This window comes from Exophiala bonariae, assembly GCF_035927105.1.
Source record: "Exophiala bonariae strain CCFEE 5792 chromosome Unknown scaffold_30, whole genome shotgun sequence".
Taxonomy (NCBI): domain Eukaryota; kingdom Fungi; phylum Ascomycota; class Eurotiomycetes; order Chaetothyriales; family Herpotrichiellaceae; genus Exophiala; species Exophiala bonariae.
In genome coordinates, this window is record NW_027042505.1 from 343,525 (window position 1) to 368,071 (window position 24,547).

General features: G+C 49.4%; 9 protein-coding genes across 9 annotated transcripts; 3 read left to right on the forward strand and 6 right to left on the reverse strand.

The window, feature by feature from the left end:
• Positions 1-145: 145 nt before the first annotated feature.
• On the forward strand, positions 146-814 carry LTR84_008295 (uncharacterized protein; the record flags this gene model as incomplete). The annotated part of the gene is made up of 1 exon (XM_064851842.1): positions 146-814. The coding sequence occupies one exon, from the start codon at positions 146-148 to the stop codon at positions 812-814; it is 669 nt and encodes a 222-aa protein (XP_064702083.1).
• A 1,580-nt stretch (positions 815-2,394) lies between these two features.
• On the reverse strand, positions 2,395-8,127 carry LTR84_008296 (uncharacterized protein; the record flags this gene model as incomplete). Its single annotated transcript, XM_064851843.1, has 4 exons — positions 2,395-5,189; positions 5,795-7,904; positions 7,964-8,030; positions 8,081-8,127. The coding sequence occupies 4 exons, from the start codon at positions 8,125-8,127 to the stop codon at positions 2,395-2,397; spliced, it is 5,019 nt and encodes a 1,672-aa protein (XP_064702084.1).
• A 633-nt stretch (positions 8,128-8,760) lies between these two features.
• NUO31 (NADH-ubiquinone oxidoreductase 30.4 kDa subunit, mitochondrial) lies at positions 8,761-9,717 on the forward strand (the record flags this gene model as incomplete). The annotated part of the gene is made up of 2 exons (XM_064851844.1): positions 8,761-8,956; positions 9,017-9,717. The coding sequence occupies 2 exons, from the start codon at positions 8,761-8,763 to the stop codon at positions 9,715-9,717; spliced, it is 897 nt and encodes a 298-aa protein (XP_064702085.1).
• A 799-nt stretch (positions 9,718-10,516) lies between these two features.
• Positions 10,517-13,596, reverse strand: LTR84_008298 (uncharacterized protein; the record flags this gene model as incomplete). The annotated part of the gene is made up of 2 exons (XM_064851845.1): positions 10,517-10,986; positions 11,109-13,596. 2 exons carry the CDS (start codon positions 13,594-13,596, stop codon positions 10,517-10,519), a joined length of 2,958 nt encoding a protein of 985 aa, XP_064702086.1.
• Positions 13,597-14,482: 886 nt separating this feature from the next.
• On the reverse strand, positions 14,483-15,546 carry MIC33 (putative mitochondrial 2-oxoglutarate/malate carrier protein; the record flags this gene model as incomplete). Its single annotated transcript, XM_064851846.1, has 2 exons — positions 14,483-14,531; positions 14,582-15,546. The coding sequence occupies 2 exons, from the start codon at positions 15,544-15,546 to the stop codon at positions 14,483-14,485; spliced, it is 1,014 nt and encodes a 337-aa protein (XP_064702087.1).
• Positions 15,547-18,086: 2,540 nt separating this feature from the next.
• Positions 18,087-19,343, reverse strand: LTR84_008300 (uncharacterized protein; the record flags this gene model as incomplete). Its single annotated transcript, XM_064851847.1, has 1 exon — positions 18,087-19,343. The coding sequence occupies one exon, from the start codon at positions 19,341-19,343 to the stop codon at positions 18,087-18,089; it is 1,257 nt and encodes a 418-aa protein (XP_064702088.1).
• An 824-nt stretch (positions 19,344-20,167) lies between these two features.
• On the forward strand, positions 20,168-21,580 carry LTR84_008301 (uncharacterized protein; the record flags this gene model as incomplete). Its single annotated transcript, XM_064851848.1, has 1 exon — positions 20,168-21,580. The coding sequence occupies one exon, from the start codon at positions 20,168-20,170 to the stop codon at positions 21,578-21,580; it is 1,413 nt and encodes a 470-aa protein (XP_064702089.1).
• A 397-nt stretch (positions 21,581-21,977) lies between these two features.
• Positions 21,978-22,453, reverse strand: LTR84_008302 (uncharacterized protein; the record flags this gene model as incomplete). The annotated part of the gene is made up of 2 exons (XM_064851849.1): positions 21,978-22,054; positions 22,108-22,453. 2 exons carry the CDS (start codon positions 22,451-22,453, stop codon positions 21,978-21,980), a joined length of 423 nt encoding a protein of 140 aa, XP_064702090.1.
• Positions 22,454-23,194: 741 nt separating this feature from the next.
• On the reverse strand, positions 23,195-24,017 carry LTR84_008303 (uncharacterized protein; the record flags this gene model as incomplete). Its single annotated transcript, XM_064851850.1, has 3 exons — positions 23,195-23,375; positions 23,435-23,717; positions 23,774-24,017. 3 exons carry the CDS (start codon positions 24,015-24,017, stop codon positions 23,195-23,197), a joined length of 708 nt encoding a protein of 235 aa, XP_064702091.1.
• Between the last annotated feature and the right edge of the window lie 530 nt (positions 24,018-24,547).

Below are 24,547 nucleotides of genomic sequence, written 5' to 3' on the forward strand. Positions count from 1 at the left end.
ATTTCCCTCAGTCGTTTTTACCATCCTTTCTGTGTGGCCATCTGAACCAACAGTTCTGAATTGTCAACGGTGGAGGTTACATAGTGTTCAATCATAATTTCTATTTCTCAGTGTAGTAAATCTGAAAGTGCAGTCTGGTGTCATCATGGCAACTGATGCTACTGGTCCCGTGATGGATCGTACCACGAACACCATGCAACCTAACGCATGGGAATGCGTATGTGCACACATCAATCCAATTCAGAATCCTGAATCATGTGTGGGGTGTGGTGCATCGCTGGATCTCACCAGCTGTACGCTTCTTCATATTGCAATGCCTAATAATTCTGGTTCCACCCAATCGCAGGGGAGTGGTCCTTGTGCCTCCTCCAGTGCATATGAAGATGATGATTTTAGCGAGTATCTTTATTGGTTCTCGAAGTACATGGCCACTCTTCAATGGACCATGCGACTTTGGATTGAGCACACGAGAGCAAGCTTTCCAACCAATATCGAATTCATGGCCGAAACTGCAACATTCACGAGATTCCATTCGCCCTCAATAATTGATCGGATCAAGCTCTATTGTGAAGACTGGATGGGCGGACCTGTTCGATGGGAGCTTTTGAACCCTCCCAAAACCACAATTGCACCTGGCAAAGTTCGCTTTCAGTGGCGGGACTACGAAAGATTTCGCTATAGTTTGGTCGACATTCCTGAACCAGTTGCTGCATCCATGGAGCAGATCATTGTGCTTTGGGGCAAGGTGATGGGATGCAAAGCCCAGGTAACTGAAATTGGACCTGCGAGCATACACCGTCTACGCAATGAATAGTTCTTGGCACTACGATGGATGCGGCGGAGAGACAATAAATCGAGGTGCGAGGGGGTTGGAGTAGTCCTGATACGAGTGATGCGCGGGTGAGATTCAAATCCATTATCAGGAGAGACTGCCCAGGTGGAGTTAAGTGTAAATGAGAATCAACTGAATATCACGAAGGATAAGGTCGGCATTGGTGTATTCCCACCGTGAACAGCTAGTGGCGACAGAGGAAGGGGGGAGAAGGGGAAATGGGACGGCAGTCTTGCCAGTTCCTGGTGGTGGACTGGCTGCAATATTAAGTAGCTGTTGCGAGATTGTTAAAGATAATGAAGAGCTATTTGCCACACATTTTCACGCGATGATCCCCGTACATCGAGGAATATTTATTAGTAACCTGCGGCTACTACTATTCGTAGACATAGGAAGCGACGATCGGGAAAAGGATTCCTAAGTATTATATAAGAATAAATATATTATAAGTAGTGAAATAGTAAGATAGACGAAGAAAGATAAAAAGGAAGTTCTTTAGATTTGTTTATTTAGTGATAATGCATACTATAGTATCGATATAAGCAAAATAACTACAGCGCAAAGCTCCCAAAATCTCCAAAAAAAGATTTAACGTCTGGAATTGAGCCTGACGTGGGACTCGAACCCACAACCTTGAGGTTAAGAGCCACACTGATTTGGGAATTAGTCACACGTTGATTGACAGAGATAGAGTGTACTAACCGCTCTACTTTGTGGTTGTCAGTGATACTAGTCGTGATGAAGTGAGGCGACGGAGCATACCCGATTGAGCCAGCCACTGTGATGATTTATTAGTATGCAACTACTGCTGTGAGTACTTAAATTGTAACTTACGGCATGTTTGTTGCTGCAAACGTTGATCCTGTTGGAACAGGATTGTTGAGGGAAATTCGGATGATTTAAAATATAAAGTTGATTTGTGTGAGCGGGGTATTTGCCGGAGTACCGGGCACTAGTCGAAACCACTTGGCACGCCACGCCCACTCCTCGTTACGCAGTATGTTATCCTACATAGCTCTATGACTGTCTATTCCCATCAAAATCAATTCTACAGGCGAGTGGGAAGGCCTTATCGCTGCCTCTTGGTGGTTCTGCTCCCCCAATGACCAAAAGTCCGGGCGGACAGAGGTACAGTAAGGCTCATTCATGCTCCAGAAGTTGGACTTGACTCAAGCCTGGAGTTTCTCGAAATTGGGTCCAACCAATAGCCCAACCCGATAATGAATATGGAGAACTCTCCCGACATAAGTTGAGATGCCTATTCGTGATTGAGATTCGGCGGATAGAAATAGTCAAGAAAGGCCACTGAAGACAGATATCAAGATGCACAAGATGAACGGGACTCATATAATAGGGTCTTGGTGGTTGTACAATTGTGTTGTTACACATTACAGTGCAATAGTAAGCTAGAGACGGATGATTCCAGAATACGCCAACATCATACTGAATACGGGCCAGGCCCTAGCCCTGATTGTGCTCACTGCCCCGAAGATAGAATGGCCTCACGGAAGGAGCACTTCCATCCAATTCAATAGCCCAATGCGATCCAATCGACCAATCGATCATGCCTTATTGAGTCCTTCTCTCCATCGGCCGATATCCTTCGATTTCTTGTTCCACAGTTTCTCCATTTTCTCCATCTCCTTTCGTGACACCTCTAGCTCCTTCTGCTTTTCCACGACACGTCTGATTAGTGCGTCACTATCGAGTGCCCGCAAGTTGATTGGCGCATGATTGGCATGTGTACCCGGGACGAATGCACTAGCACCAACCGAGGATGATTCGCGAGATGCATTGGTAGCAGCAGGGGCACCACCTGTGGAAGCTGATGCTCCGGAAGATTGGGTACCATGTGCGTGATGCTTGTGCCCATTCTTACCTCCAGAATGATTCGTTGTCGTCGTGGCGTTGGTCGCTGATGTGCTCGTTGGGCTCGTTCCTAGGTTCTTTGCTCTGGCGAATGCATTCGTCTTGGAATGGAATCCCAAACCAGGCAGACTTTGACGAGATTGTCTTGCCAAGTGTGGATATTGCGACATAGAAGGTGGTGGAAGGTCCCAGGCGCCACCAGGTGCATTAAGACCACCGAGACCTTCACGTACAGAGGTGGGAATTGGTTCCATATCGTCGTCATGCAAGACTTCGAACTCTTCATCCTCACTAGGAATGCCGATTTCACCATCAATCTCCGCGTCCTCGTCATCGAAAATTTCAAATTCATCGTCGTCTTCCTGAGAAAGATCGCCCTGATCACCTTCACCTGCCACCCAGACAACACCATGATGCTCACCATGCCTGCTCAGTCGCTCCATGCCTCCAGCGAGGTTTGAGTAGTCGTCATGCTCCAATGCGCCAAGCCCATCCATGATTCCCACCTCACCAAATTCGTCGAGGTACATGGGTCTTCGTTCATTAAGTTCAATGATTTTCTGAGTTTCATCTCCTGAGAGATGTCTCAAGACCCAACCATTTGAGGTTATCAAGCATTTCTTGAGAAGATCATCCTTTTTATCACCACCATCCGCGATGCTGACACAATGACCTTCTTTCAGTGCGTGTTTCTCTTTCAGTGGTAGGTAAACGTGACCAAAAGCATCCGTAGCACTGTAACCATTCCCATCAAGATAATCCTGTCCACGTCGTGAATCTGGTGGTAGCTTGTATGCTGCAGAATTGAAATTGGGTGAATTTAGCCAAGGATGATCTTTAGAAAGATCACCACTTTGGATCATCGAACTGATGAGCTTAGACATGGGGGAAACGTGCTCATTGAGAAGTTTCTGAATAGCCGCTGATGTTTCCGTAGGCGTGCCATTAGCACCAACCATCTTGCCAACATCGGAATACAGGTCACGAAGGGTAAATGAGCTCTTCACACCGTCTTCAACCTTAACAACTGCCGGAAGAATTGACTCTTCCGGGGTTAGTGGAACTTGTGGGCTAGCTGGTTTCTGCGCCGGAGGAGTTGCTTTGCCAGTCTTTGCATTCGCTGCCACCGGTTTCATCTTCTCTTCAACCTTTGCAGGGCCATGTTTCTTTGACGAAATAGTAGGACCTGATTCCTTCTCGACTGAAGGTTGATGTGGCTTTGAAGGTGAAGCTTGAGTATTGGATGTATCGTTGGAAGTTTTGGAGCTTGCTTTGGTCATTTCCACGGAAGTTGCTGCTGTACTGCTTTCTACACGACGCTTCTGTTTCTTCTGACGTGCGATGACAGGTGCGACTTCTTCCAGTGACGGTTGTGCTGCACCCGAAGCTAATGTGGGAGTGACTGCCTCTCCTTGCTCAGTGCCCTTTTTCGCTTTTTCGCGACGTTCTTTCTTTTGCTGGCTTTTACTCTTCCCTCGTTCATATGCGCTGCCAACAATACTTGGTGGAGGCGAGTTAGCTCTAGAGACGTCATGTGAGAGAAGCTCAGATAGAGCCGGTGTGGATGGTCGACTATGCTGAACAGAAGAGATAGAAGGTCGTCGTGAGCTTCTCTTGGTTGCTGGCGTTGGCGGCATGATAATCGACTTCTCCGTAGTCGCTGACAATGGATTGGGTTCCGAAGCTTTAGCAATCATCCCAGTGGTCAGACGCAATGTCCTTGGTCGAGGCAGCGAAGCTTTTGATGACTCAGATGGAGTGTATGTCGCAGGTGTTACTGGGCGTGAGCTCTGGGCATCTGATGCCTCAACAATGGCTGATCCCGATACTGGGGTTCCAGTTTTTTCTGTGCCTGAATGTGAACCTTGAATGTCTGATGGTATAGGATGCACAGGAGGGATTTCAATTCGATCAGGCTTGGGCACAACTGTGTTTTGTTTGCCTTTCCCTTCATCTCTGTGGGGTACGATTGAGGGTTGAACATCTACACTCGAGGTTTGCCCACCCACTCCCAGTTTTGAATTGTCATTGGCCCTTGATTTTGAAGACCGAGGTTTCGGTGACCCAAAACTGATCTTACTCGCTTCATTTCTTGGTTCTTTGGCTTCCGATGGTGTCACAGATGCATCAACCGACGCAATATCCTTTTGAAGTGCTTTAGGTGTTTCTGTGATCTTTGGTTTCGGCGTCGATGTTCGCGGTACCACAGGAATCAAAGGCACTGCTGGAGCGATCGTTGCAGCTGTGGTTGATGTAGCTCTTTGCGGTGATGCATTTCGTTGTGTTGAACTTGGATTTGTCACAGGCGATGCTTGTCCTGAGCCCGGGGTTGGATGGGCATGAGTCAACTCAAATCCAGGAGGGATTTTGGGGGTTGATGATCGTAGGCCGGAACTGTGTAGGCTGTGGAAGGACGAAACTCGAGAATGTAACGCTGAGACCATAGTCTCTACGCGTGCCGGTAATGGTGGAAAGTTGTCCTCGTCTACTACAAATCCATTGATTAGCATTCAGTAGGACAATTCAAGACATTTGTGTAAAACAGCAATGGCGGCACGATGTGGCGGGTACATGATCAACAGCTTGACTATACATGAAAGGGCAGAGACGATCAGGCTTTTTGCACCATCAGTCCCACTCAGCATCAGATTTTACAAGAATTGGAACAAGCTCCTGGGTGATATGTAAGAAGTTGTTTTGAATCTTCCTGACATTTGGTAAAGAGGTCAGGTAAGGGTGACTAACATACATGAAAATCATAGCTGTGAACTGGGACCGATGATGCCGCTGAAGAGAAAAAAGCCTGATGCCGACAAGAGTCGTGCAGAGTTGATTCCCACTCGTCAGGGTATACTGAGCGTGACCGTGCCGTAACTCCCTAAAGCTTCTGCCATATAGCTAGTCGCTTATGCATTGCTCGGGTGCTCTGCAATATAGGGGAATTTTTTGAACCGACCAACGCCTAACATGAAAACCCAGCAATAGGTGAAAAAGGAAGAAAAGGACAAACGAGCATGAGAAACTTGAATCGTCATGACCACCGATTGTATCCGCCGCCACTGCCGTACATCAAGTTGGACTGCGAGTACCCACCTTGGTTACCACCAAAAAGCCCCTGCCCAGTGGAATTGCCCGGTTGTGTTCTCGCTTGAACAATGCTCGGGTCTGCAAGATGCTCTACACCACCTCCTGAAGAGGAAGTGTTAGCATGTCTGTGCTTCTTCCCCTTTTTCCTTTGTTTAACGAGTCCAGGATCTTGATAAGCCCCTTGGAGTTGACCATAGAGGGTATTGAGACCACTAGGGGCAGGGGCTGATAATGGAGGTGACCGAAGGGGGTTATTTTGCAAGGAAAGGAGCAACTCACGCTTAGCGATATCATGGCCCTGATTTGTCCCGCTTCGATTCCTAATGGAATAAATCTCCGCGTTGTTCTCTTTGGATGATCCAAAGCCAGGGTTGGTGAAGTTCTGTCCATGAGCAAACATTCCACCACCACTCACTGGAGGTGTTCCAGCTGTTGGTAAACCTGGTGGTGGCCCTTGAACGCCGCTGGAGTAGAATGATTGTTGTTGACCTTGAAATCGATTAACAGAAGAGCTTTTTGAGTCGTTGTTGAAATATCTAGATCCATGACGTTGGTGATTGTTGATCTGTTCGAATTGAGCTTGGCTGTACTGTGGTTCGCCTCTATTAAATTCGGACATGTCGAATGCGGTGTTGCGGGAGACGGTTTGTGTAAGCCCAGATGACTGTTGGGACAGTTGTTGACGTTGTTGGGGAGTGAGGCTTCGTGAACTAGGGTTAACATTGGCGAATTGGTCGGGCAGAGGTTGAGAAGGACGACCAATAGCACCTCGAGCAGATAGACTCCTGGGGTCATCCTCAGGTTCACCTCCAAGAGCTAAGCTACCGGCAGCCATATCAGCCTCATCGAGCATCTCTTCGGCTGATGAAATTGCTTGTGCTTCAAGCTTGGCTCTTGTGTCAGCCTCGATTCTCGCTCTCTCCGCTTCTTCCTTCTCGCGCATAGCACGTCGTTTAGCACCTCCAAACGGATCAATGAAAGATGGCATGCTTTCGACTTGTGCTCGAACTTCCTCTGTGAGACATGAGTCGTCGTAAACAAATGCATAATTCTGTGAGACGGTTCGAAGGACATAGTCGTATTGCTCTTGAATGGGATCAACGCGCTTGGGAGTTAGTTTTGGTAGATGGGATTCGGAAATTGGCGAGGCTTTTTTCGGGACGTTGATTATTGAGGACTGAGGCGCAGTGACTGGTTCCTTGGGTGTTGGCTCTTCAGTCTTGTGCCCAGCCAATAAAGCATGAGTCAATTGCGGACTAGGCGTGGCACGGCTGTTTGCTTGGCTGGCCCTCCGAGTTCTGGCAACAGGAGCATTCATATTGGCCCAACTTGCAGTCGACGGCAGAGCAGAAGCATCGTGACTGTTTTTCCTGCTTAGACCTTCATCCCTGCTGTTGGATCTGGCCATAGGTTGCGTTAGAGATGCACCAGATAGTGGGCGAGGGGGTACAGCGATAGCTGCAGTCTGTGTCGATGTGAGAGGTTTCGTAGGTGCCTTGATAGCATGGGGCTCGTTCTGAAGGGAACTGCTTTGTCCATCTTCTCCACTTTCATGAAGGAAGCTGCAGCTTTTGTTGTTACAGACTTCATTTCGTAGGTAAGCAGAGCAATATTTGGTGGTGCCAAACTGAGCCCGCAAAACTCTATCGCCATTCAAGGAACCATCCACCGTACTGATACACAATGCCGCATCTTCCTTTCTTGCGTAGGTCACATAGACACCGATGCCTTGATTGGCAGCACCTGGCTTGGCCTTACTGACCACAATCTTTTCGATATCGCCATATTGACCAAAGAACTCGGGACCACGGAGGGTATTCAGTAGGGCTTGTTCATCTTTGAGGGATGGGATGAGGCCGATGACGTAGACCAAGTTCTGTTGTTTGACGCGCACGCCAGCAAGGTTTCGACGCGAAGAGTTTTCGACTTCTCGCTTCTCAGTTTCTTTTCGCTTAGCGGCAGCTTGCTTTTTGTTCTTGTTTAACTGGTCTAGCTTGAATTCTTCAGCGGTAGGGATTTTATATTGAATCGTTTTTTCGTCGTAGGGCCTTCGGCAATTGGGGCAAGTGCTCTTCTCATAGGTGTTCTTGAGACTGTTGAAGCAGAACTGACAAATCTAGGGAGGAGTGTTTAGTCAACAAAGCGGAAAGGATGCAGAGTGAAATGTAGACCTACTTGATAGCCGCAGGGACAAGGGCGGAAGTTTTTATCAGATAGGTCAAATTCTTCGATACACAAAGGGCTGGAGATGTGGTTAGCGGAGTTTGCGCGACCTGGAAAGATTCGCCATACCAAGTTTCCTCGTCATCCTCGATGACATTATCTTGGGAGCGATTCATGATGCGCGATGTGGTATTATGATGGAGACTTGTCTGCTTTCCACCTCTATCGACACCTTCACCAGACTAGAAGAAGGGAAGGAAAACTCCATGCACTGCTTGTCAATTGAAGGCGAGATAGGACGGGGGCGACAGGACGGAGGATGGAAGAATCTGGGATAAAAGCGAGTTTGCTGTCGCTAGTTCGGAGTGGCGGTTTGATTGATGGGGGAGTGTGTGGTCAATATACGTGTACAACAGAGAAGACAGCGAAGATGAAGATGAGAATGATGCAGATGAGTGACCAGGACTAGTCTAGACCTGCGAATTGGAAGGATCGAGATGGAACTTTTGGAGAGACCAAAGACAAAACGAGATGCGTGGCAGTCTGGCAGAAGTTTGAATGCAGAGGTGGTAACCTTCCTTGACTTTTAGTCCGAGAGCAAAAGTGGCAGGATCAAGGTGACAAAAGCAGCCAAAACACTTGCCACTTAAACCGTGTTTTGGGTCTAGGCCTAAGAGAGGAAAGTAGTTTTCTTGGCGGCAGCGAGCTCCCAATTGAGGCGCATCCAACTTGGATTACCTCACTAGAGTCTCGACTGGCCATCTCGAATTTCAATGCCATAGTCCTGTCTACCACATTCGCGCTTCATCATGGCGTCGACAAAGTCAATACTGCGTCTGGCAAGTCGGCGGCCACTCACTACAGCTTCCAAAGCCGCCACACGTATCCAGAGTACCGCACTATTTCACACAACACCTGCTCAAGGAGCCAAGCAGGAAAAGCCCATCGATTACAGAACTGCACCTCCAGATCTTCTGTCAGAGCTTCGAAAGGCCCCTCGACCTCGTGAGTAGCAAGTGCTTCAAAACTTGAATCTTCTGGGTCTCTAACGTGTGTTTGATGTAGCCCAAGGAAAACTCTCCGCGCCCGTGGTTAATGACGCCGACAAGTACTCCGAACATGCTCTCCCCCTTCATCAATACGGCCAATACCTGATGTCCGCGCTGCCCAAGCACGTCCAACAGTTCTCCGTCTGGAAAGACGAGCTGTGCATCTACATCACACCTACAGGAGTGATCCCCGTTTTCACTTTCTTAAAATACCACACGGCCGCCGAATACACCATGGTCGCAGACATAACCGCGGTCGACTTCCCCACCAAGAACTACCGCTTCGAAGTCGTTTATAATCTTCTCAGTGTCCGACACAACTCACGGATAAGGGTCAAGACATACGCGGACGAAGCCACACCCGTCCCATCCATCACATCTCTTTACGATGGAGCAAACTGGTACGAGCGTGAAGTCTACGACATGTTCGGCGTCTTCTTCACTGGCCACCCGGATCTACGCCGAATCATGACCGACTACGGATTCGACGGGCACCCATTGCGGAAGGATTTCCCTTTGACCGGATACACAGAAATCCGATATGACGAGGAGAAGAAGCGAATTGTCGTCGAACCCCTCGAGATGACCCAGGCGTACCGAAACTTTGAAGGTGGCACCAGTGCCTGGGAGCAGGTCGGCACTGGTGTGGACAGGAAACCAGAGCAGTTCAAACTTCCTACCCCGCCCCCTGAGGAGAAGAAGGAAGAGAAGAAGTAGAGCAAATGACCCTTTATCTGGCGTTGCTTGGAGAGCTTCAAAGTTCCTGCCGAAAGAGTGGGAAGAAGCCTGGAGGGGGACTCTGTGTTCACTATAAACACCAAGCCTGACATCAAAGTAAAAACCTGTATATAAACCAAAAGATTACCAAGACGTAAACCTTCCTGACCGTACGTCCTCAGCAGAGAAAAAGTCTTCCAGTCTCCCTACCATGCAAAGTCCTTCTCCGCGTTTCTATCGTTGCACAATGCTCAAGAAGCAGAAAATACCTACCTTCGAATACAAATACGAGAGATGTTTGGAGCCAGTAGTGAACGAACGATCCATGATTGACATCACAGCACTGACGCATGACATTCTGCATCATACTATGTGCATCCAAGGAGTTCACAACTCAATAATAGCACTTCCCAATCGCTCACAGGACATGAAGACGCGTCGAAGCGAAGCTAGGTAGGTATCTTCTCAAGTCGACAGCTAACTAGATAGGTAGGTAGGTACATGAGTTGGCCCATCCTTCTCAGCAGACTCATAGTATGTTTATTCATTTTCAACCAAACATACCTAGGTAAGAGAAGCTGATAGCTACTCCATACATCATCGCTGTCACTGACTCTCTTCTGATCAACTATCCCAAGCCAGCCCAATCAATCTATCCAACTATCCAACCATTCAAACCAGCTAGCTAGCTAGGTAGTCTCAGATCACCAAACCAAAAGAGCCAGGGTACGGTGATCATCCCTCACTTCCGGCCAAGATGTAACTTCGACCACCGCCTCCACAAGTGCAGGAAGTTGTACTACATAAAGTCGACGTCACTGTTGTTGTCACCACCACCGCCGCCACCAGTCGAGCCACTGTTGGCACCGTCACCTCCAACCGCGCCTTTGCCCTTGCCCTTTTCTTTCCCCTTCGCATTGCCCTCGCCATTCAAATCAAGCTCCTCGAGCTTCCCTCTCGCCTCATGCTCCACCACCGCCCCTGTCCCCTTCTGTCCTTTCGCACCAGTAGCAGCAGCAGTAGCAGGAGGAGGTCCGGCCTCCCCATTCTGGACACGACTCTGTTTCGCGCCGTTGCTGGTGACCTTGACCTTGCCGTCGTCGCCGACGCGGACATCGACGCCCATGCGACTGAGCGTATCGTCGCCGGACGGAGGTGGGACGACCTCGCGTGCTTCGAGACTCGACACGAGCTTCTGGTTCACCGGGTTGCTCTCGAGGAGGAATTTCAAGCACATGACGGCGTGTTCTTTGATGTAGGGGTTGCATGCTGGAGAATGAACAGGAGTGGTTAGTCTTGGCTTTGAGACTCATTTTGCATTTTTAATAGAGACTCGTCCGAGGGGACCGAATAGAGCAGAGTTGAAAATAAAAGACTGTTTCGTTACATACCATCATATTGTGTACAACTGAGAATCGTCTCCACACCGCCATACTCGCGTATTTGATTCTGCACCGTGGGAGACTTCCACACTAGACTTGACAGGACCAGGACTATAAGCTTCTTTAGGTTCCGCCACTCGAAATCGGCAGGCTCTTCGGTCACGGCGGGTGGAGGGGGCGACATTGGTGGGGATGAAGGTTGATCAGCTGGTAGGTCTTTGTCGGCCGTGGTCGCCTCGTAAGGACGTTCCACGGCAACAGGCGCGGGTGGAGATCGTTGTTGTGGCTCGGACTTGGAGCTTGAACCATTGGTAGTGGCGACTGGGGGAGGCATCGACTTTGTGAGTGCCACCTTGGCGATACTTGTGTCGAGCTCTTTGATCAGTGTGACAAGATCATAGACAATCTCCCACTGCACCAAGAGACGTTTCCAGTCGTTGTTCTCAGTGAGAACGGCGAAGAACTCCAGAAACTGGTAGACTCCCTCATACACGCGCTCCATATCCCACAGATTGAGAGGAAAGTCTTCTGCCAAAGCATGACCAGCGCGGATTTGACCTTGAAGGTATATCAGAGCGCAGGTCTCAGGAATGATGTTGCCACGGAAGACGATAAAGATGTATCGAACGGTCAAGACATCGACTCTGCTCAACGGTGAAGGAATTCGTGCCTTTTGTACAGGCTGGTTATTTTCCTGCACCACGGTGGCGGGACTGTATTTGGCGCGGAATATATGGGTGAGGATCTTGATAACAACAGCTTGGGCGGGGGAGATGATGTCCTTCGGCTGTCCAAAGTCGGCATATGCGTGAGACATGAGACCGTTTTTGAGAATGGCTTCCATGATTTGGACCATCATCTTGAAATAGAACTCGTCATCCGGTAAATCCCACGCGGCAATGAATATGAGCAGCTCTCGCAAGACATTGCGACCGGCTTCTTGAGCAAGTAGGATGTGACAACGCACGGCTTGCATGTTCTTTATCCCTTGTCGTGCAGCATCTTTTGAACCAAAATTGTCGACAATGCCGGCTTGGATAATCATTGGGAGTGCTTCGATCTCCGTAGGTCCCAGAACCAGCGGAACATCGGTCAAAAGTCCCCTTTCTTGATCACCGGTCCGGCCATAATCATCATCGTCATCTTCTTCTTCATCTTCCTCCATACTATCCTCGGCGCTATCGATGATATCCTCCTCTAGATCTTCTTCCTGATCAATTTCACCATCATAAGATATCATTCCATTCTCGTCTATGACCGGTGCAGCCTCATGCAATCTCGCCATGAGCTCGTCCTTCGCCTCCTGTAGAGTTGCGGCTGCAGATTCGGCCGTCCTAGGCATTGTCAAGTCGTCGTCGGTCATGGTTTGGTTTGTTCCGTTGAAATCACCATACGCGGAGATATCTGGCAAGTTACTCCAGAGTGTAGGGCGGGCTTGACCATTGTTTGCCCCATTCTCAATTGGAAGAGGCTGGTTCGCGTGGTCGGACGGCGCGGAGGGTGTACTGGTGTCCTTGGCGAGAATTCGAGCACGCAGTTCCGCACCCACTTTGACAAGTGCATCCGGGTTGTTATCAAGTTGATTTGAGGTAAGACCGGATGTAGCCTCGAGATCACTTCTGATTTTGTCCATGAGTATCTTTGCAGCCTCTTGCGTTTGTGCATCAGGGTCCTTGTTGGTGCTCATCAAGTCAAACAGAGCATGAACATCATCGATACTGTAGCCCAATTCTCCGTTGGGTGCAGGGAGGTTTCCTTCTGGTAACTTCTCGACGGTAGCTTTGATCCTATCTTCCTTCGCCGCATGGAGTCTCTCGTCGATCTCTGGCTCCTGCTCGTCCGCGGGTGCCAGCTCATCATTCTCGGTGGTCTGAGATTGTCCAAAGAGATCCAACCACAGTACCAACTTCCTCTGTTCGTTGTGCATGATAAAATTGTGTAGGAATTGGAGGCAGGTAATCAACAGCCGCTTGTAGAGGTTGACGACCTTTTGCCATCGCTCCTCATTCCTAGGATTCGACTCTCCATCAAATCCTCGAGCCGTCACTCTAACACAAACATCAATGAGTTTCAGAATCTGTTGATCAAATCCCTTCTCGGATGCCAAGTTCTGTGCCTTCTTGGTCGTAGCGAGGAGGTTTCGCGCAATGGTACAAAGATCGTTTAGTCGCTCAATGTCCTTGATGAGAGAGAGGTAATGTGAGGCAATGAGGTCTGAACTGCTGCCATTGAAACTCGCGGCGGGCGGGTTCTTCCACGCGAAGGACTGCTGCTCGAGAGCGGGAATTGCGACTGAGAGGACTTTGGTGAGGCCCTCCCAGACTCGAGGGTTGAAACCGAGGGCAGATCTAACGTCGCTTTCTTGGTGGGACTTGTAGAGGATCTGTTTGCCGGCCACCAGTAAATGGTCGAGTCTCTTGTCGTCGATTAGCCCCCGGTTCTCATAGTGCGTTTGTGTGCCTGTCAACACAAGCTGCAGTAGTAGAGAAGCACTCATACTGGTATGATCGATGATTCATACTCAAGTGATCTACACTGCATGAATAGGCATAGGCATTGAGGAATCTTTGAATCACTAATTCAAAGTAAAATAATTCAATAAAGTGACGGATTTCCAAACCAGGGCCGCAGTTGCGGAGATTGAACGACCGTAGGAATACGGAGCGACATAAGGATAGAAAGCGCAGTTCTCCTGCGGGTCACGAGAAAGACCTCGGTCACTCTATCATCCTGGGCGGCTCTATACAAAGCTAGTTAGATAATGAGTTTTCAACCAAATCTTGATTTACAGGAGCTCCGCATGGTTATCGGTGATAAATCAAAGTGTTCTCTACCGAGGGCATCGTGCTCGAACGGAAGACCAAATGGGGAAACGGAATTAGATCACGTGGTATTGCTTCCGTTCTAACTTAGTAGTATGTGGGTAGCCCACTGCACTTTTTTTCCATCTTTTCCATCTTTTTCATCCTCTTCAAGATACAGATACAAACATCTCTGCTCATATTTCTATCGACTCGATAAATCCATTCAAAAAGAAACACCTGCGGATGCGGCGTTGGCTCTTGTTCTCATGCAGTCCCTTTCAAGGTCTATTACCAGCCATATCGAGGGGAACGCCCTGGATAATTTTCCAACCAGACGTGAATGCATTTCCCGTTTCGAGATCATTTCTGACCGCTACTGCGCCATAGATATATGTATATGTCTTTCCATCGGGTGGGTCAGAACGGGTTTCCCCGTGCTGCGATGGTGTTCAAATTCATGCTCGCAAATGGATTTCTCCATTTGCTCACTCTATTGATTGTTGGATTCCGCGACTCGGCGCGGGTTCTCGTCTTTGGTCTTGATAGCTCTGGGCTTTGTGTGATTAGGGATAGGATGGCTTAAGCCGTGATCAATTTGAGGTAATCGGCGACGATCAAGGTGATCATACTACCTCACATTAGCAGGGTCCGCTTGAGATGCAATCAAGGTGAACTTACGCATGGGGTGCAATTCTGACATAGTAGGTTCCGAATCCACGATAGAATCTCAGCCAGCCTTCATCACGAACGACCTTCTTGGCGCAATCAAGGAAGCCAGCATAAGGGAGTTTTCCATCGGGACCCTTCTGCTGCTTTTGCAGTCTCGTCTTGACGAAATCAAATGGCAAGCTGAAGAATGAAGCGAAGAACCCAGCAATTGCAGATGCACCAAATCGATTGGCACTCTCAGACAGTTGGGGCGCACGAGTTTTCAGCTGAGCCTTGGACTCGGCGAAAAAGGTAAGCTGACCGAAGTTGAGAGCCATAGCACGCACAACGGTGGGATATGCACCCGCCCAAAGAGCAGTAACTCCTTCAGCTTTGGCGATTCTCGTGAGCGCGTCGAAGACGGATCGATAATTTGCTCGAGCTTCCTTGGGCTTGAGGCCATCGGATTGCATGCGAATGAGAGCCAGATCTGCAGGATTGCCCACCATCGCGGCAAGACCACCGGCGGTGAGACCGGCAGCACCACGTTCCAAGAAGCCGATGCTTGTGCCATTCTTTTCGGCTCTGGCTTGCAGCATGTTCTGGAAAGTGTCGAAGAATCCTAGTCTTGCAGTGGTATAGACTGCCTGTCTTAAGAGGCCTGCTGAAAGGCCAGTGTACAAGTCTAGAACTTTACCTTGAGCAATGATATCCTTTGTGATACCGATGGCCGAAGGTTTCGGTCCCGTCTTTATGCCTTCGCCTGCCAATTGCAGGCGCACTTTGACCATGTCTATGGGTTGAATACAACCCGTTGCGAACATGCCCGCAAGACCTCCATTGACAAAAGGTAGGGCAGCTCGCGTGAGCGGTAAATGAAGGAAGTCATTCTTGGCCTGTACCGGGTTGTTTACTGCTTCTGTCGTCGCACTCTCGACTTTGGTAGCGGCGCTTCTTGCACCCTCCTTGATACGGTTCGCAGTGCTACCGGACATTGCTTGGGTGGGTTGGGATGTGCCGAGGAAGTAAGTGTACCACGGAGCGGGTTCTACACACAATCAATTAGTGCCGTTGTGCATTGGTTGGGGATTTGTGGGGTATAACTCCAGCACCGAAGGTCGAATGACCAGAATACACGAGGGCAATGGCAGACTTACATTTGCAAATACAGATATGACAATAACCTGGAGCAAGGGCGGTGGATTATATAAATGTGGAGTGTGAGGGGATGCCGTTCCACTGGTGCGAACAACGGCAGCAACGATCAGCGGTGTCCGCGAGCTCTGGTAAAGGTATGACGACGGTGGTTGGTTTGCTGGGAAGAGTACGCAGATGTGCAAACAGATGATGGCTACCAACAACACCGACAGAGTGGAGAGTCAGAGAGGAAGCTCAATGTGAAGAATATCAAGGACGAAGAGTTAAGAGAGAGCAAAAGAAATGTAAAGAGTCGGTGGGACGAAGGTTGAGGAGCACGAGGCACAGACAGATGCAACTCCGCACTCCAGCTTGGAAGGCGTCTGTATGGTGCGTGTGGTGATGGTGGTGGTGGTGAAGGCGTTGGAGGGTTTGGTGATGGACAAGCACCCTGGTCTTGGTCGGAAGATTGAAGGGATCTGTATGGATTGAAACCTGTACAAGGTGCGGGAAAGACAGGCTTCTCCTACTAACGGGAGGTATATTGGTGTGGAGGCGAATGACTTGTGAGGCAAATGAAAGACGGTGGATTGGATAGAGGCCACTGGCACCAGCTTAGGATGCGGGGTTGAAGTTTGGGAGTGTTGGCAGTTACGGAAGCATCAGCATCAGCATCAGCACTGCACTGGCCGTCAAGAACTCTGACGTCGTTGCACCTTTGAGAAACTTGAACTTGGCCTTGAACTGGAATGGTTAGGGCCTCCCGGACCAAGTCTTTCCACTCCCCGGGTCACCAAATTATCACCCCCCAGTTGGTATTTGGGTAGGTAGCCCAACACGTGCCAGGTACCTGCAAGTGAGAGCGCGATTGGGGGTTGCTGAGCCCCTCCGAAATTTGTTGATTAAACTCTGAGGTCAATAAATTGCCCGATACTGTAACTGTACTCGTACTCGTAGAAATCCGGGAGGTCTGATGGACAGGGATCCATTATTCTTCGTACATACCATCAATCCATTGTCACATGCCAGTCATCAGTAGTGTTTGCATGCATTTTGTTTAGGGATTTCCCTGAGGGCATCGAGACAAACAACCCTAGAGCCAAGGCACTGCAGCTCGGACGCTTTCCGGGCCCTATCGAAAACGGCGCAGCATCGGAAAGGGGAGAGGCCATATGTGCGGATAGAGTCGGGAACTCACGAAACGATTCAATCACTGCAGCGGAGCACTCAGCGCCTACGACTCCGTTGATGTTTACCAAGTCGGTCTCCGGATCTACTCCCCTCGATCATGACTGGGTGGTCGAGCCTCAAGGCTGATCGAGGCTGTGACCGACAGGATTGTTGGGTCGACTAGTGGTGGAATAGAGGAGTACGAGATGGAGCTCGCCCTAGCCCCCACCACGGCTAAACCAATGCCTATGGGGTCTGTGAATTGCCTGTGGTTCATGGCGATGGTCACTTTAAATCACTCAAACGCGCCAGATACGTCCCTCGATGTACGAGTACGATCGAGATCAACGGATCCCGGACCGCAATGGATGGTTCACGGAGCCTTGTAAGGATATCTAGATACCTAGTTAGTCTTGCTAAATATCGGGTGTTGGGCACTGCAGGCGTAGACTGTACAGTCTAACGGGCTGATATCATGATTCTTGATTCGGCGACCTCTTCTGTGTCCGGAGGCCATAATTGCTCCTTGGTCATTCGATCCCAAGCCAGAAGTGCCCTGGAAATACCCCGGAAGAATGCTATGAATATTGTACCACCTAGTTGCATGGCCGCCAGATGCAATGAATTCCACACCAAGACTACTCGTTCATGGTGTAGAACTTAATTCCCTCACCTCGACCTCTACTTGGGCGGGACCAAAGATCTCCCTACCTAGCTCAGCTTTCAATTTGATAGGCGAAGACATGTCCGTACTTCATCGGCGTTCATTCTCGTGGTTATCATTAATGTTGTTACATTGAACGTCCTAGACTGTGTTGGGACTAGCCCGCCTTCCCGCAAAATTCAGCAGCCTCGGTGTCGCTCAACTTTCCGAAGAACCCCTTCCCCCCCCGGGTACGATCACTGTTCGCCGCAACACCGTGGATTCTGATTCATGCTTGTTCGTCTTCCGTGCGACACAGCCACGGACACCCCCACAGACCACGATCCGGAATGTTCACGTCCACACAACAGTCCCGTTTGTGTCTTCAAATGCCCCAGGCCTCTGCCGTCCCGCGGATGTTATCCGATTCAAGCAGTCTAGTAGATGCATCTGTCCACGACAGCCTTGCCATGTTTGCATGACCCCCTTCCGGAACCGACCATTGGTGGGGAGCTGCTGACCTGACACACTACTGATGATCTCGACTTTGCATTTGACCATTCCAGGTCTAAAATTGATGCTCCGTCAGGCTTGCCCTTTCTCTTTCCGTCTTAGTAGCGCCTTGACGTTGAAAGGTTTCTTAATCTCTTTGATCCTCTTCAATAAATCCCTCATTTTCTTCTCTCGTTGCTCCGGAGTCGCATCAGAACCACCGCTTGCCGTGCTCGCATCGGTCTCGCTCAAGACTGAGGGGATCGTCGCTTCGTGTGCTCGCTTCCGAGTATTCTCCCGCACAATGGCGAGGTACACGAGCATCCATCCCGACACACGTCTCTTGATCTGATCTGACTCTTGCTCATTCTTGTGTTTGGGAATTGCGATTTCTGTATCTTGTGCCTCAACTGATTTCCATGGACAATACTCAAGATGATTATCCACACCGTCCAGTTGCTCAATTGTTGGTGTCGAACCACGGTATAACCACAGTCCAAGTGACCGGAAACAATGCCGACATTCAATGACGTCGTCGGATTTTCGATGCCAGCCACAGACTGCCAGTGTTAGAGCGTTAATGTTGATTTCGTCACTCGGTTCGGTCTGAAACAGCCGTAATTCTCGTCCATTGGCGGAGAAGTCGTTTGAGGGAAGTGGCGCGACATTTGGTATCTCATCTGCACGTGTCACAAGGCTCTCGTAGCGTGTCCTCAGTGCTGAAAGGGCAGTGTTTGTATTCAACAGGCCCTCAATGCGCTGTATGGAAGAATCAGAACCCCGTTTGCGCCACAGACAACTCTCACTGTGAGCAAGGATGATGTTCTCCTGATATCTTCTGACAACACCATGATATACTTCCGCAGCCATCTCAAAGTCGTCTTCATCGTTTCCGACTTCGTTTCCACTAGTTTTGAGTAATTCACTGTCTATGGACAGATCAATATGTACCCGCTCTCTACACGAGCCACAGAACACGGTGTCGGTATCGACGCACACCCAACCCCGTTTGGCCCACGCTGCAGCATTTATAGGATCTGTGGAAGGCACATGCCATTGAGTGACATGTCGAAATGTCTCGAGGCGTTCGAGAAAGGCCGATCGACTCGTGGGTAGATAATGACCGACCAGAGAGGTGGTTGACGCACTAGTAGTGACAGTTGGTCTCGATGTAGGGGCTATGCGACGTCTCTTAGAACCGTCTGAGGCATCATCCGCGGTCAAAGAGGTTGTAGAAGGATTGTTGCGTAAATTAAGGGATGTTCGAGACGGAGAATTGGCGGCTGCACTCGTCAGGGCTTCGAGGGTGCGGTCAAACTTGCGCTTCTTTGTTTCAATAGCATAAGACATGCTGGAGAGTCGGGGTCATCAGTATGCTGGATTTGAAGAATATGTACTGGAGTCCATATGAAGATAAAGGTCGCAGGCGGCGACTCACAATTGCTTGCAGGTATTTGCATGATCATTGCCTGATGTGGCTGCAAGTAAACACACCCGTCATTGGAAGCCGAATACTCCGCTCTAGTAATTTGTACGGTGCAACACAACTCAGCTTTATCATGCCACCTCCTTCGACCAGACATCCTGAGTTATACCGCGTTGTTCATATGAAGCAGACACTCACATACTCACAGTATACGACCCCATGAACATACGGCCAGGTAGGTAGGTATCTAGGTAGGATGGTAGGTCTCCAATCTCTAGGTTTCACCGATACTATAACAACCAAAATCTTGAGCATCGACTAGGTAGGGTCAGGTCGAAAAACCTCAATGGTAGGTAGATATTCACAATGTCATTTTGCTCTGGCTGGTCGAGTTCACTGGGAATTTATCTTGATCTGGCTGCCTGTGTTTTCATCTAGCCTGAAGAATTGTGAATCTTCCCAGTCCGTATTATGTCTGAATGCGCTCCTGGTCCTGCTGGTGGTCGAAGCAGGCCAGCCTTCACCTTGCCCCAGTTTCATTGTCTCCCAGCACCTATTCTCGTCCAACTCATTGTCACAAACTTCATGCGCCTCCACTGCACTCAGTCTTAGTATCTTTCTTTCTCTCCTCCCATGCCCCTCTCTGGACACGAAACTCGGATGCTGAGCTCTCAACCTATCCTGACGTCCACGCCAATCTATGACCTATCCCACTCGTGCTCCTTTTGCTATCTTAACGGAATCAGAAATGTCCTTCTCGCCCCAGAAGGAGCCTGAAACTGCAGCTGTGGCTGTCAATCTTACTCCGTATGGGTATTATCAGTCAGTCATTCGACCAGTATCTTCTCGCATGAATCCTGACAAAACTAGGCAACATGGCTGGACTACCATCAATGACCCAAGCAACATCAATTCCTCTCTCAACACGCCACCACCAGCTTCTCCTCATGATGTCGCTGAACCACAATCGCAGCAAGCGAGCAAATTCCGCTCACATATTCTAGCTTCGACAGAGCGTTTGAAATGGCCACCTGGTTATCGAAAGCGAAAGAAATCGCCATCTCAATCACCAAAACGTCCCCGCAAAAAGACTCGTGTTTCTACCACAAAGTCTGAGATCTCCGGCAGAGTCGTGAAGTTTCCAGATCTGGGAAAGACTTTCTCAAAGCCCGATTCAATGCCTTTGGCACACTCCGAGCACAAGATGGTCTCACCAGATCAAATTCTGTTACCTCGAAGTTCGAGCGCACAAAACGCTATCAGCAAGAAACGTTCGCTTACTACGACAGCTCCTCATGAAGTATCAAAATCTCCAAGTGTAACGGCAAACGGGACAGATATGCGGCAGACAAATGAGCATTTCGATCACCACACCACAACATTGAAGGAGATGGATGAGAACTCGAACGATTTGTTTATGTATAGTTCTGATGACTTGGAGGAATTTTTGGAAGCCGAACAGCTCTTGACAGGAACAACTGCCCAAACCCTGACGGTAACTCCTCGATCAGATAACCCATCAAGCCCCCTGAAATCAAATTTAGATCTACAATCGGAAGGACAAGCGAACGGCTTACCCATGACCCCGTTCATGCGAACGAACTTTCAGCCTCAACCACCAGCTACGAGAATGGCCAAGGCCTCTACCATTACCGGTCTTTCTACCTTGAGGCGAACTCTGACTTGTTTTCGAATCGCAGAAGCCATCAGACTGCTGAAATGTGCCGACCCGTCTCAGACATTAACATTTGAACTATTCGGCGTCTCTCGCCCTCCCATGCATGATAAAACAAGCGAGACGACGAATCCAGCCATCGAAGTCGCAGATTTGTTCTTTCCACACCTCCCTCCAAGCCTCAGACTCGATGTCGATCCGACACAGGTGCAACGCCTTTACAAAGGACCTCCTACAAGCACTTCACGACCTACAGATAATGCCCTCCCCTATAAAAGCAGAGAAAGTTCAACAAACATGGTTCGGACAAATATAAGAGCCTGGCCGAAGACTCTCAACGCAGATACTGCTTTGCCTGAATACATTGGAACGACCCTCAGGGACAAATTCGAAATTAGAGTCATTTGCGCTCAAGCTACAACATGGGAAGAAGTTCGTGAAACACGTTCTGTCGTGGAGGCAACTCAGGCCATGACCCCAACCTAGGACCTTGCATCAAATTTGGCAAGTTGCTCTCATCAGGGCCGCAATTGTCATTCGTCGACCTAAGCCTTCGGAAATGGAAGGCATCCATGATTGTACCGCGCTGGCAGTTGATATTTTTTGAGCACACCTTACGACCATCGAGAGCATATCTGGAGTTCCACAAGTTGTAACATTAATCATTATCTTCTACTAAAGCTTTAATGAAGGGGTAGATAGAGCTGAGTCTTATTCTTGCTGGGTGGCAGCATCGGTACTAAATCTAATCAACGCACATTTAGATCCATTCTCCTTTGCAGTTTCTACCCTCGTGACATCTCTGCCTCGCAATCCAATGTCCTGGAGTTACAGCTCTCACCGATCACTCCCAAAATGACTTGAATTCATTCATACTCGCCCATCACAGACTGAACTCCAATCTATTCCCCGCATAGTCCCGAGCAAAGAAGCGCTGCGGATATTCAACGCCCTTCGCCCCTGTCCACCATCAGCATTACGAACCACCCAAAAACAGAACCCCAGAAACTCACCAGAATCCTCCGCGCCAGGCTTATCGGCCGCGACCGGTGCACTCTCACCGCCGCGCTCAAAGTGCTCGTACACCTTCCGTCTCAACTCCAGTAGCGCCTGGCCATCACTGAGTTTAAAACACGGGTGACGACTAGACTTTGCGCTGACGAGATCCGACTCCTTCTCGAATGCTACATGCACTTGTTGGCCCGAGTCGGCGATATCGAACCACGCCAGCGAGTCCTTTTGCAAGTGTGGCACTTCTCGTGGCTTGAGACCCAGTGTCCCGCTGTAGAATTCTACGGCGAGTGGTAGCGTGCCCGGCGGGACGGTGAGGTTGATGTGCGCGAGACCGGTTATCGGCATGCTTGATTTGGATGTCTGATTCACTGAGTCCTTGGTAGTTTGTGTTGGTTATGTGATCGAGATTTGAAAACGTGAATCGTTCGGACTTTAGTCTTAATCACCTAGAGGAGCGGCCTGCTAGGGAGGACGAGTGCGGGGACAAGGAGGAGATGTCGTCGGAGAAGATTTTAGCCGGCGATTCGCCATTTTGTCAATTCCTGCCTCATTCTGCTTCCTAAGTAACACTCAACCCGATCTTTATACGTTCTCGTCATGAAGAGCTCGAGGCGTCGGATGAAGCCCAAGTCATCAGTCAATAATATATATCGGTGACTAATAAAGATATTCGACTCAGCATCAAGAAGACTTCTCACGACATACTTATCTGGGAAAGACCGACGAGGCTGTCGCCCCTTAGTCATCACAGCCTTGTCGTAATTTCGGGCTTCCAATTGGCAAGTGGACGATCGCGATAGTAGGCCAAAGTGAAGGCCACATACCCACGCGCATCGCACGTGGATATCAGTCCTAACAAATATCCAGAGGGTAAGCCAATTCGAGTTCTCAGTCCGTACGTCTGGACAAGTACAACGCAAGAGCCGTCAATGGCTGACGGCGAGCCTGTCCGTCCTGGTGCGGGAGGATTGTGTAAGCAAACACCCCACTGACATCATAGGACTAGTGTCATCTACTTTAGAGGCAGGGTAAATAGAACTTCATTCACTCAGCATCACGCCTAAGAACGAAGCAACATCCGACCTCCTAGCTGGCAGACGCATACTGATTCCCAAAATCCTTGTATCCCGCGTCCTTGACAAACGTCTGCATCCACGGGCCTTGTGTCTTGCCCTCTGCAAGTTCCCAGTAGAGCTGCGCGTGTGCCTCTCCGTCGACCCTGTATTTCGCCGTCCCATCCGCCTTGCGTTCGTCCCCGTAGTAGAACCTGAGACAGGTTGGTCTTTTTGAACCAGTATGCGAGCAATGGGGGCTAGGATAACTTACTTGAATCCACGGTCTCTGTACGCCGCCGAAGCAGCCCAGATCAAGTGTGCGCCAGCGGACTTTCCGATGCCCTGGTCGAGAAACCCTGGGATGATGGCGACATTCAGGATGTTTCCGGTGTAGATGAATGTCTTTGACGCCGACGCTGGAAGCTGCGCGAAGCCGAGAACAGCCTGTTGTGCGGCGACGAAAGCACTAGTGACATTGATTGCCACGTCGCGGTTAAATGCCGCCAGTGGGAGAGCGAATGGGTCTTGAGGTGGTGTGAGCGTCGAGGCGCTGACTGCGATCAACCTTTCAGTGGGAAGTTCTACGCCGAACCGAGATAATGAGTCTTACCATTGTAAACCACGACGCTCGGGATGCCAAACACTTTCTTCACCTTTTCGAACGCGCTGACGACATCATCGGAGTTGGCGAAGTCGGTTGTGATGTTCAGTTGGGTTTCGGTGCTCTCTTCCTCCTTTAGTGATCGTGCAGCGAGCGCGACTTTAAAACCCCTTGAGGCAAATGTCCGAGCGACTGCTTGGCCGATATTTGGTCCTGCTCCGAGGATGAGGATGACCGGAGATGCGCCAGGCATGATGAGGATTGTAGATGAGGATCTGAATATCCGAGTGTAAGTGTTGAAAACTCGTCAAAGTTTGGTCCCGTATGTAGGCTCATATGGTTCCTACAGCTGGTATGGCCTGATATAAGTATGTCTCCAGCAAAGGGATGCAATTAGTCAAGCCGCGTTCTCGCGATGACTCGATCGTTGCTCTCCATTCAGAATTAGTCAAACGATTCGGGCTCGCGACAATCATTGCCCTTGTTATTTCTAATCAACAGAAACGGCAGCCTCGTGGGGCAGAAAAATTCCAGCCTCTCGGCTTGATGTGCTAGTAGCTCGGTGATTTACAACACCACTCCTTGGAAATACATGAATTCTTCCACTATAGTTCCAATCATTGGTGGAGCATTTTTCCTACTCAGAAGATATAGTAGCTAAAGTACTTGCAGGTCAGAGTTCGGAAGCAGCAAAGTCAAAGCGGGGGACCTGCGGCTTAAATGAAAATTATATTCCACCAACAACTAAAGTGAAAACAGAATTATTGCTCCTAAATGCTCCGT